Source organism: Takifugu flavidus, chromosome 13 (genome assembly GCF_003711565.1).
Source record: "Takifugu flavidus isolate HTHZ2018 chromosome 13, ASM371156v2, whole genome shotgun sequence".
In the NCBI taxonomy this organism is placed as follows: Eukaryota; Metazoa; Chordata; class Actinopteri; order Tetraodontiformes; family Tetraodontidae; genus Takifugu; species Takifugu flavidus.
In genome coordinates, this window is record NC_079532.1 from 6,801,202 (window position 1) to 6,813,497 (window position 12,296).

The 12,296-nt window shown below is 52.7% G+C and overlaps 1 protein-coding gene across 1 annotated transcript in view; it reads left to right on the forward strand.

The window, feature by feature from the left end:
• LOC130536072 (A disintegrin and metalloproteinase with thrombospondin motifs 20-like) overlaps positions 1-12,296 on the forward strand; it is a 48,746-nt gene that overhangs the window by 21,060 nt on the left and 15,390 nt on the right. The window contains exons 12-25 of the mRNA XM_057051688.1: positions 2,644-2,789; positions 2,873-3,054; positions 3,538-3,674; positions 3,760-3,877; positions 5,672-5,767; positions 6,890-7,056; positions 7,204-7,333; positions 7,785-7,911; positions 7,989-8,199; positions 8,266-8,430; positions 8,540-8,707; positions 9,234-9,353; positions 9,886-9,993; positions 11,937-12,101. Of these exons, the coding sequence (XP_056907668.1) occupies positions 2,644-2,789; positions 2,873-3,054; positions 3,538-3,674; positions 3,760-3,877; positions 5,672-5,767; positions 6,890-7,056; positions 7,204-7,333; positions 7,785-7,911; positions 7,989-8,199; positions 8,266-8,430; positions 8,540-8,707; positions 9,234-9,353; positions 9,886-9,993; positions 11,937-12,101 (2,040 nt within the window). The remainder of the gene's footprint in view (positions 1-2,643; positions 2,790-2,872; positions 3,055-3,537; positions 3,675-3,759; positions 3,878-5,671; positions 5,768-6,889; positions 7,057-7,203; positions 7,334-7,784; positions 7,912-7,988; positions 8,200-8,265; positions 8,431-8,539; positions 8,708-9,233; positions 9,354-9,885; positions 9,994-11,936; positions 12,102-12,296) is intronic.

The window sequence follows — 12,296 nt, forward strand, 5'->3', positions numbered from 1 at the left end:
CCAATGAGCTTACCATGTGGGGCGAAGGCAAAAAAAAAGTGTATTGGAAAAGCTCGTCCAATCCTAATAAGAGACATTTAAACCAAAATAATCCCTGCAAGCGTTGTGGAAGTAAGTGTCGTCAGTGGAAAGAGGACGGGTGAGATTGGCGGGACAGAGTTATGGTGAGAGGGTGGCTGGGGTCACGGTGGCATTATGTCGTCTCATGCTTTCACTTCACCCTCCCTCTGGATGCGCCCCCCCCACCACTCCTTCTGTCTGTAACTCATATAGAGGGGACGTTCCTCAAAGGCTGACAAACAGTCGGCTCCCTCTGTTCTAGGTGAGAAAACTATGACCCTCAACGCTGGCGGCTCTGTTGTATTTATCTCCTTTTCGCTGAATTTTAATCTGCCTGGAGACGGCAGAACAAAGCACCTGCAGCCGGAGGCTCAGTGTCGGACCCGGCACCATGAGAACGACCCTCCGCACACGAAAGGTGATGACTTTTGGAAACGGCCGTGTTAAAATGAAAGGCCTTTTGAAATCGCCCCTCTGCCTTCTCATTCCCGTGATGTATGGCTTTCTTCAGAAATGAGATGCTCCCTGCAACCGTTCCCTGGCAATTACAGGGCGCCGACGTCCCGACCAGCCGAGGAGCTCGGAGCAGATGCTGCTGTCTCCCTGTGCTGGAGGTTAGCGTGCCCCTCGCCACTCTGACGGGGTCCGCCTGTATTTTGGGTGCACTTCCCTCAGCGCGATGCTGGAACCGTGCATCCAGATGCAAATCCACGCGTCCTGACGCCGGCTGTTGGGTTGCGAAATACCTTAATTGGGAACACGTGCTGGACACAGCTGGACAGGTTTTTCTCACAAGACCTTCAAACGTCCCACCGCACTCCCAAGGGATGGCGGACTTTGACGGCCTTTCCAGGTCTCGCAAGCATCCCGAATGCTTATTAGAGATTTTCCAAGATTCTCTTTCACCTCTGCCGGGTTTTTTCCCCTCTCCCGAAAGCAGCGCTGTGCACTTTGGGAAGAGAAGCTAATTGGAAGTGAGCGTGGCCTCCAAATGCCTCCAGAGCAATCACCCTCACACGCTGACGCACACACCATCGTCTCACACAGATGTTTCTTCCTTACACCCCCCCTTCTTCTTCTTTTCAGTCACATCACCTTTTCAAACCAAACAAAACGGTTGTAAACACAGGGTGCCACTGGGGGGGGGGGGGCGGTGGAGAGTTTGAATGCCTCGGAGGCTTCCACAGGCTTTGGCCCTCTCAGTCCAGGCTTGTCCTTGACAGTTGCTCGGGTCTCGGCGGCCCACTGCGGTGGTCTCTGCATGGCCCTTCCCATAAGGGAGGGTTGGGTGGGTTGCTGTGGAGGGGAGGGATGCAAAGGTTTTGGGGTCTGAGGTCAGGGAGGGAGTTTTCCCACGGACTCTGTGTGGAGCGGTTTCGGCGCGATAAGCACGGCGCCCTCTGGAGCTGGAAAAGCCATTTTCCCTCATGAATATATACGTTCCCACTGAAGACGTCGTTAATGCAGCATTATTAGTGGAACAAGACAAGAACAAATAAGCAGGCCCATTAGCCAGAGTCAAAGCAGCTCAATGTTATGGAAACGTTTGTGGCTTATTTAGTGCGTCCCCTGCAGCTGCTAACACCTGTCTGTCGTTGTGCACAAGCTTCACACTCCATCATTAGACCGGCAAACACACATGCAAGCCAGCCGAGGACGGAGGGAGCAGCAGATCTGGGTCCGCCGTCCGCTCGCAGGTGTCGGCCACGGTGGCTTTGTACGTTTGCAGGTGTTCACCTGGGGGAACGGCCGCATGTTGCGAAACGGCGTTAAAGGGAGACATAGTCGGAGAAGGCGCCGCCCGCGCGGCTAATACCCTCCTTTTGTTGGAGCAGCAATTATGACGGCGTGTTGATTTGGGTCACATGTGGTTCTGGTTTTGATTTTTCTCTTCGTTAAAATTATGGGAGACACGTCGCTCCTCCGCCAGAGGAGCGCGACGCGGCAGCTTGACCTCACTAACGCTGGAATGTATCAGAGTTCCCAGATTGAGCTTGTGCATCCTCCTGGTGTATCTGAGAAAAAACAGCCACACAAGAGAAATGGGTTCCTGATGTCAGGCCGCTCGAGCTTTGTTCCTCTTGTTATCACGGCGCTAGAGTTTCCTTATCACGGTGCCGCTGCTCCGCGGGCCCGTGCGCTCGGCCGCTGATCCACATACCCAGACAGACGCCGACTTGTCCCACATTCCTCCGGCGAACGGGACCCTCCGACATCTGAGTCGTCGTGGTCGGGATTTGGTTACAGGCAAAGGGGAAACGGGCCTGTGGTGCTTTTGTTAACAGAGGTTGTTTCAAGGTTTGGTAGCTCTTTATTTCTGTCTATCTCCGTGCCCCCCCCCCCTTCCCCCACCTACACCTCCCATTTCTTCAGTCAGCTGGAGGAGCTGAATTCTTTCCATCAGGATAAACACTTGCTGGAATCTCTTTCAAATGAAATTAATGCCTAAGATCTAAACGCAGGGTTAGGAATTCAGAGGAGAGCGCCGCTCCCAGGGGTGTGTGGACAAATTCTGCCGCTCTGTTTGTCCTCGGGACAGTCTCCTGCAGGATACTGGATGTGCTTGTGTCTGTTCCTCTGCAGTACTGCAAGCACGGCATGTGTGTGAACAAGGAGCTGGACCTGCAGCCGGTTCATGGTGAGTGGGGGCCTTGGGGACCTTACAGTGTTTGCTCCAGGTCCTGTGGCGGAGGAACCCGGAGCACCAGCAGGGACTGCAACAAGCCCGAGTAAGACACCAAAAGACACACGATGTCCTCTCCTGGTTCCAGCTCCCCTCCTTTCGAGCGCTATCACAATGTTCTGATTGCAGGCCCAGGAACGGCGGGAGGTTCTGCGTGGGTCGCAGGATGAAGTTCCGCTCCTGTAACACTGAGCCGTGTCCACGAGGGCGGAAAGACTTCCGTGAAGAGCAGTGCTCTCAGTTCGATGGGAAGCACTTCAACATCAATGGTCTCCCTCCGTCGGTCCGCTGGATCCCCAAATACATCGGCAGTGAGTAACGGATCACCAGGAAAAGGGTGTTTATTGGTCATATATTACTGGGTTAGCGTGTTGCACGTTAAAGAATGTGGGGGAGGAGTCACGCACGAGTGTGAGGTGAGCCTGTAGTGAAAGAACAAACATCTGTGCTGCCTTTATTTTGGGTAGTTTACATACCCCTGATAAGAGCTGCCCAGGGTAAAAGTTCTGTTGGCATTAACCGGCGCTGCAGGAATGCACGAGCCGTCCATACGAAGCTCTCGCCAGCTTTTCATGTTTCGGCCGTATCTTATTCCTTTCGAAGTCATCGAGCAGAGCCCCCCCCCCCCCCCCCCCCCAACCGAGTTATCGCTCCCTTTTAATGATGCTCTGCTAGCAAACAAGCCTAAAGTGGGTAGATAAAGTTTTTTTTTAAAGAAAAAGCTCAGTTTTTTTTACCTTCTTGATTCAGCTTTTCTCACGTTCTCACGGTGTTTCCTCCCTTTCACCGTTAAGTACTCATGAAGGATCGCTGCAAGCTCTTCTGCCGGGTTGCCGGGACGACGGCGTACTATCAGCTGAAGGACCGCGTCATTGACGGCACGCCATGCGGGACGGACACCTATGACATCTGTGTCCAAGGCCTCTGCAGGGTAACTCTGCTAATAACTGGTTCATATGGACGTGATGCCGCCGTCCCCTAACGTTCTGCCCCCCCCCATCCTATTGACCCCTCAGCAAGCCGGCTGTGACCACGTTCTCAACTCGAAGGCCAGGAATGACAAGTGCGGCGTTTGCGGAGGCGATAACTCGTCGTGTAAAACCATGGCGGGGACCTTCAACGACGCTCAGTACGGTGAGTCATGACATCTTTGTTTGCTAGCAACCTCTGCAGATCATCTAGGACAGCTCTGGTCTAAACACCGAGGAGCTTTGGCACCACGGAGCGCTTTTCTTGTGTAGATTTGATGTCTTTCCCGGCTGTGTTTAAACATAATAGCTGCGGTTTCATGCTGCAGCCAAATCGCTTACAGAAGAGCCGTATTTCCTTCACATTAAACGCTGAATAAAAACAGAGAGAGAGATCTCACTCTGACCGGTCTTTTCTAGCGAACACAGATCTGACATCGCCCCTTTGCACTGTCCCGTCTAATGTGGCGCGCCAGCCGGAGCCAGCCGCCGATGGCGTCCAACCCGTTTCTTTAGGCCTGGGTCGGGCGTGGGTATAAAAGCTCTGGGCGTGGCCTCTGTCCTGTTTGCTTCGCTTTAGTTTGGCAGCGAGCGTTAGCATCTCTATCCATCTGCTTTCTCTCTGTATTTGGCACTCGGCTGGGGGTGCAGGGTTTACGGGTTGCATTGAACCAAACCAGGCCCCGTCTGGCCTGGAAATCTGGCTTAACCTTAAGAAACGGAACACAAGCGGGATTGCAGCGCAGCCAAGGTGTCCTTCTACTCCTCATTGTGCTCCTTTCGTTGCTTGGTGTCTCTATTTCTCTCAGCTTTCTTTTCCCCCGTCGCTCTTTTTTATGTCTTTCTTTGTATTTTGCCAAAGAAAACGTGATAAATCTCATAATATGCAGCTATCAGAGGGAAACGAGAAAGAGCGCGGCAGTATTGCATCAGCCGAAATCCAGTCCGTTACTAGAAAGCAAGCGACTGTTTGTCATCAAACATTCGGGATCCTCTCTGGATCCTCTGACAAGTTCCATCAAGGCCAGCCTGTCAAACCCTGTAATTTTCCCCCGCAGGCTCTAAGTGCATCATCTTTGTTCTTGCATTTGGTAGAACTAAACACATGTGAGGTCAGACCAGGGCCCCTCCTGGTGCAGAAGGCTCGTGTGTCCCCGGGTCCCTCTGTGATGGTGATCGGGGGAGTGGAAAGTTGATGAAGCTGGAGGATCTCTGAGGCTCGCTGATAGAGACAGCAGAGGTCGTGACACGTCGCTCGTGTTGACAGGCTGACAGATTCCCACATAGATTTCCCTTTTTTCCTTTTATTTTGACTCAACAATGTGGGAAATTAGAGCCGTGACAGTGAGCAGGAATGATTTTATCCGTCTCTGCGGGCCTTGTTTCACATTAAAACATCTGTAATTACCACCTCTTGTTTTTGATGATGGACCTCATCAGCTGTTAATGGAGCCCATTCAGGCAGGAACCAGTTTGGGTCTCCAGTTCACATGAGGGCTACAGGCCTGGACTGCAGATATCAAGCTAGCATTAGCATATACATACATCACTTCTTTACTTTTTCATCCTGCCCGCGTCCACATTTTTGTCGCTGCTTCTCAGCTTTCCGCTGATTGATTCCCAAAGCTCGCCCCATTTCTGGGGCGGTTTATTACGGGACAACAGCCCCCATGTCGTAATTACAGGCCAAAGGTAAGTCTGGGGAATAATTACATATCATTTCACGGTCGGGCTTATGAAACTAAAACAAGGCCTCCTGCCGGTTATTTGAGAAGACGAGACATTTGCGTGTTTTTTTTCCAAGTGTGACATTCAAATCCCTGGTGGGGGAGAGCAGACTTTCCGGATCAGGGTTCAGGGGAGCACAACGATGCTGTTTTGGAAATCTGCTATTAGCACGTCTTCCTGAACCTGGCTTGAGTTTTTACTTTCCACTCCGTATGTTTGCGTCTGTTTTCAGGTTACAACACGGTGGTGCGGATCCCCGCCGGAGCCACAAACATCGACATCAAGCAGGTCAGCTACTCCGGAAAGCCCGAAGACGACAACTACCTCGGTGAGGGTGCTGACCTTTCGCTTTCCTCATGACAAATGCGGCTCTTGTTGGGGAGGAACCCACCTGAAACAGAAGCAGAGGAGTTCAGAACCAGGTCTCGTTGCGCTCCTTCGGGTCTCCTGTTGTAGATCAGCGCCCTTAACGTTAACATGACTGTAAACCAAGCAGACTGGCTGACCTCGGGTCGTCGGGGCAGGGTGGCCCGCGCCGTGGTCGGACTGTTTCCATAAAGACGGGGAAACTGTCATTTATAGTGAATGTACGTCGAGGAAACGGAGGGGCCGTGGTCCATCTGTCGGTGGAAAAGAGCTTCGGTTTGTGAAAGCAAATGGAGTGTCAGCCCCTCAGAAAGATAAATGAGGCAGCAATAGGTGCTAATTAGAGGCATGTGGAGCCCAGACCGCATGAAAGTGGATATAGGGGTGTGGGGTTAGATGACCCACCAGGCCCCGAGTGTGTGTGTGTGGTTGTATATGAGAGGCAGAGAGAGAAAACACCAACCCACTGGAAGATTTTCTGCAGTCTCCTTTCAGACGGTTCGAATCCGGTTCATGCAGGTTTAGGTGGAATTGTCACATCTGGAGGGGGTCTCCTTAACATGTGGCCGGGAAATCTTTGACGCAACCACACTGACTGACAGGTGTCTAAGCACGGGCGCCGCTCGCAGTCGTCTGTTAATTATGCAAAGCCCACATGCGCCCTGAAGAGGGTTAAACTAGCGAATTGGGTTTTCCACACCCTACAACCAGAAGGTTTATTCTTCAAAGTGTGTCATCTGTACATTCATGCTACGTAGTTAGCATTTGCCGTATGGGCAGCTCCCATGTTTGCAAAATCAGTCATTAGAACAAGTCAAAGACTCTCAAATAGCTGCAATTTGGCACCGTCGGTCTCTCATTATATCTCTCCTGCACCAGCAGAACAACAGCACGGCAACTCCAGGGCTGTTTACTGAACATATAGTTTGGAATAATGGAGCCCGCTCCTCATAAACATTCCTGAGATGTCAGCTATGCCAGGACAACGTGCACTTCGGGAGCAGCTGAACTCTCATTGGCTGCGTTCTGGGTTTCTATTGCTTGTGGTGCGACCATCTGTGGTTCTCTCTGTCTCCCACTGCAGCATTATCTGACAGCCAGTCCAACTTCGTCATCAATGGGAACTTGGTGGTAGCCATGTTCAAAAAGGAAATCAACTTCAAGGGAACCATCATCGAGTACAGCGGCTCAGGCACCGAAGTGGAGCGCATCAACTGCACGGAGCGCATCGAGGAGGAGCTGATTCTGCAGGTTTAAGAGGAAGCTTTGCCTTTTTGGCACCGAGCTACTTGTATTACTGTCGCACTTCTTTGCATTAGCAAATAAAAAGTCTCTGATTTCCCAAAGCCCCGCGCTTGACCTTGGCCTCCTCACTGGTTTTTTTTTTTTTTTACACAGGTCTTATGTGTGGGAAGCCTCTACAACCCAGATGTCCGCTACTCCTTCAACATACCCATCGAGGAACACAAGGAGCAGTTTGTGTGGGATCCCTCAGGCTCTTGGCTCGAGTGCAGCCGCATCTGTCAGGGTAAGAACTCGGCTTGGCAGCCGAGCCGCCGCGAGACGAGGAACAGGAGGGGCTCTTTAAAGGATTCTCCCTGTTAGATGTTGCGAGAAGAAGAAGATGAAACCCAATCTGACCACTGATACATATAAGAACCCTAACAGAGAGAAAAAAAAGTGCCAGTTCACATCAGGATTAGCATTTATCTTACATCACTTACACACATTTTTGGACTGAACAGCATTCCCACCAATTCACTTGTCATAAATCTCCTCCCAGTGAATCCCGACGTAATCCCAGTCAGTCACATCTAGCTTTAGCTTGGCCGCTAATGCACCTAAGCCCCTCAAAACTGAGGGTGGTTCAGAAACGTTAGCTATTTGTCGGACACGTGCCAGATAAAAGTGCGTGATGAGCGCACCACAACAGATGTACCAGCATCGAATTCCCATTCCTGTTGAACCCGTCTCCGCAGGTGAGAGAAGAAGAAAGGTCGTGTGTGTACGCAAGAGCGATCACCTCGAAGTGTCGGACCGGCGCTGTGAACGTTTACCTCAGGTTGTTGCTGTTTCTGAGCCCTGCAACATGGACTGTGAAGTTAGGTGTGGATCGATGCGGAAGAACCATCCGGAAAACCGCTTCCCTCCTGAGGCGCATTCACCTATTTTGCGTCTCTTAGGTGGCACGTCGCTGGTAAGAGTGAATGCTCGGCTAAATGCGGCTCAGGCTACCGCAGCTTGGACGTCCAGTGTGTGAAGTACAGCCTGCTGAAGAGGCAGAGCGAGCGAGTCGTCGCCAGCGTCTGCGCCAACGCCATCAAACCCCGGACCAGGGAGTCGTGTCACGGCGACTGTCCGCTGAAGAGCTGGCAGTACGGCGCCTGGTCGGAGGTACCACTAACAGCAGCTTACATCGCTCACGTCTGTGTTTGACCTCACGCTGACCTCCTCTCTCAGTGCTCGAAGACGTGTGGACGCGGGAGCCGCAGCAGAGAGTCGTACTGCATGAACGACCTGGGCCGGCGCTTGGCGGACCGGGAGTGCAGCGAACGCCAGAGGGTGGTCGCCGAAAGCTGCAACGACCAGCCGTGCCCCAAGTGGTCCCCCGGCGAGTGGAGCGAGGTGGGAACTCGAGTCACAGCAACCAGGTGTGAGCTAGCAGGAGCATCCCGTCTCACGAAGTGTTTTATCCAAATCCTCCCTCTCTGCGGCCGCCGCCTCCCTCGCCCAGTGCCTGGTGACCTGTGGGAAGGGGGTCAGGCACAGACAAGTGTCCTGCTCGGCCAGCACGGAGGAGAAGCTCAGCGATCGCTTCTGCGACCCCTCCCGCAAACCCCCCACTGTGGGGAACTGTGAGCTGCCCGAGTGTGCATCCTGGAAGGTCGGCGCCTGGGGAGAGGTGAGGTAGAAAAACGAGACTGTGTGTGTGTGTGTGTGGTGTGTGTGTGTGTGTGTGTGTGTGTGTGTGTGTGTGTGTGTGTGTGGTTGCAAAGACATACACACGAATGGGTGTCATTGCAGACTAGTTTCTAAATCTAATTTCTACATATACATCTTGTGCCCCCCCCTCCACATGTATTTGTATGAGGTCGGTTGTATTTACAGAGCTGGAATATATTGGCTGGTAAACGCTTGTATAATTATCATTCGCTGCTCAAATAAACTCGCTCCACTTCCTGTCTGCGCGCGCTGAATCTGAATGTGGCCACATCTTATGGGAGTTTAAAAGTGGGTAAAGGGTCAGGTGTGTTTGTGTGTGTGTGTGTGTGCATCTCACCCAGGCTCCACTGAGCTGAGGCAGAGGCCCCGTGTAACATGTCAGCCTTGACATGCTAAGATAGAGTGTGAGATAGCTCACAAAGTGTGTTTGTGTTTGTGTGTGCGTGTGTGCGCATGTTCGTGCGTGTGTGATTTTTGTCTCCTAGTGTGGGGTGACCTGCGGCCACGGCTTCCAGATGAGGGCCGTTAGGTGTGTGTCTGGCAGCTATGGCGACAGGGTGGATGACAGGGAGTGCAACGCGGCTGTGAGGCCCAGAGACAGTCAGGTAAAAGTCTGTTTCACACACACACCCACACACACACACACACACAACACACACACACACACACACACACACACAGCAGGGCCATCCTGACCTGCTGGACAGCTGCTCGGCAGGTTAGAGCCGTCAGAGCTCATCTGGCGTGTTGATGAGGCGTGCTGCTCTGAGGAACACGTGCAAACAGATGCATCAAAGAATCCAGGGCCTGGCGAACATCAGCAGCCGTTTGTTTGGCGGTTCTGTTTTGCTTTGGCTCGATGTCCACATCAACGTCAGGGCAAAGACCTTACGGCTGCAGAACCGGTTCTCCTTAATGATCTGGGGGGGGGGGGGTTATAAGGTCGTGGAGACAGTGATGGACACTCAGAGCTCTTCCAGACTCTAGAGCTGGACGCACCTTCTCTTTGAGTCTGGCAGCGACGTCACAGCGGCGTTCTGCCCCCCCCCAGAACACATTATTTCTCTCTCACACTGTCATCCTGCGAGCAAAACGAGCGCTCGGCCCTTAAAGATGATGTCATGCTTCTTTTGTCAGGAATGCGAGATGCCATCCTGCCCGTGGCCGCTTCCGGCTCGGAGCACGCCTCGTCCCGAGAACTCGGTCCAGCTCCTGACTCAGTGGAGATACGGCTCCTGGACTGCGGTGAGCAAACAAACAAGGGTTTGTTGTGTCCCGTCCTGTCAGAACACAACACAGAACCAGCCAGAACCGGTGTGGGTGTGTGAACCGCCGTTCAACCCCGAAGTCCCAGGAGGAGAATTGATTTTAATGTGTATCCAAACGTTCCTATAGATGTCACATAAGGACCATGCTCCTCTTTAGCTTTGTCTCCTTTTACCCCATCACACACACACACACACACACACACACACACACACACACACCACACACACACACACACAGCAGGGCCATCCTGACCTGCTGGACAGCTGCTCGGCAGGTTAGAGCCGTCAGAGCTCATCTGGCGTGTTGATGAGGCGTGCTGCTCTGAGGAACACGTGCAAACAGATGCATCAAAGAATCCAGGGCCTGGCGAACATCAGCAGCCGTTTGTTTGGCGGTTCTGTTTTGCTTTGGCTCGATGTCCACATCAACGTCAGGGCAAAGACCTTACGGCTGCAGAACCGGTTCTCCTTAATGATCTGGGGGGGGGGGGGTTATAAGGTCGTGGAGACAGTGATGGACACTCAGAGCTCTTCCAGACTCTAGAGCTGGACGCACCTTCTCTTTGAGTCTGGCAGCGACGTCACAGCGGCGTTCTGCCCCCCCCCAGAACACATTATTTCTCTCTCACACTGTGATCCTGCGAGCAAAACGAGCGCTCGGCCCTTAAAGATGATGTCATGCTTCTTTTGTCAGGAATGCGAGATGCCATCCTGCCCGTGGCCGCTTCCGGCTCGGAGCACGCCTCGTCCCGAGAACTCGGTCCAGCTCCTGACTCAGTGGAGATACGGCTCCTGGACTGCGGTGAGCAAACAAACAAGGGTTTGTTGTGTCCCGTCCTGTCAGAACACAACACAGAACCAGCCAGAACCGGTGTGGGTGTGTGAACCGCCGTTCAACCCCGAAGTCCCAGGAGGAGAATTGATTTTAATGTGTATCCAAACGTTCCTATAGATGTCACATAAGGACCATGCTCCTCTTTAGCTTTGTCTCCTTTTACCCCATCACACACACACACACACACACACACACACACACACACACACCACACACACACACACACACACACACACGCACAGGCTCTGGTGCACTGAAAAGGCCCTCTGTCTCCATGCTGCACCCCTCACAAATGAGAACCAGATTCCATCTCAAGTCTACGGTTTCCCAGATTGAACCGCCGTCAGTCACCGTCAGCTCACATGTCAGAGGGGCCGACCCCCCCATCCCCCCCGTGTGGCCCCAACCACCGCAATACACACACGCGCACACCACACGCAAATATACACTTGTGCGCATGGCCCCGGGCGAGGAAACTGACATCTTCGGCGTGTCACTGATATCTGAGGGATAATAACAGGCCTTTGAGCTGCCTGGCATTAGCCATTCACCTCTGCAGCTCCACGGAGGTGTGCAGCTACGGGAGATAAGCGGCTGAAAGACGATCGCTTAGTCACGTAAGGTCAGGAGACACGGGAGACGGTAATCACATGTCTGATGTCTGCAGGATCTCTCGTTGGAGGCGTTGCCTCTTCTGTTTGCGTCTGAGAAATACTGTTTCCTATGTGACAGAATCGTGGGAAGAAGTTGCGGGTGCTCTTCTGGGAGGTGTGTTTCTGAGCGTTAGCATTCACAGCGAGGCGATTCGTCTTACACCTTCGTGGATTTTGATGAGTTCGTGCAGGGTTTTCTTTTTTTTTTCTGTTGTGCAAAGAATGCAACATTGTTGTGCAGCGTCCTACCTAGCGTGACTAGCCTGCTTTAGCTTTAGTCAGATCACTAGCCATTATTCAGTAGTGCTAGCACTTTTCGGAACTTTCCAAAACACTTTGAGGCTCGTTGGCTTTTTAGTAAACAGTAATGTTTGGGTCCGTGTGTCTAAAAGCGTCTTTAAGCCAAGCTTTTATCTCTTTTTTGTCTTTCAGTGCTCCGTCTCTTGCGGCAAGGGCAAGCGGGCGCGTTACGTCAGCTGCAGGGACGCCCGGGGCGGAGTGGCCGACGAGTCGCAGTGCACCCACCTACCCCGTCCTCCGGAACTGTCCACCTGCTTCAGCCCCTGCGGAAAATGGCGTGCCGGGGAGTGGTCACCCGTGAGTTGAACTCTCTGTGTCCAATCACCACAGATGTTTTCCCACACTGGGGACTTCCAGCAACGGCCTTATTTCCCCCACCAGCGCTTATCTCACTCCGATATGGGTTTTTGATCTCAAGTAGTCGAATATTGCTCCCAGATCGGCCTGTTGGTGACGACAGGGTTCACGGGGGCGGGTCAACAACGCTGTTGT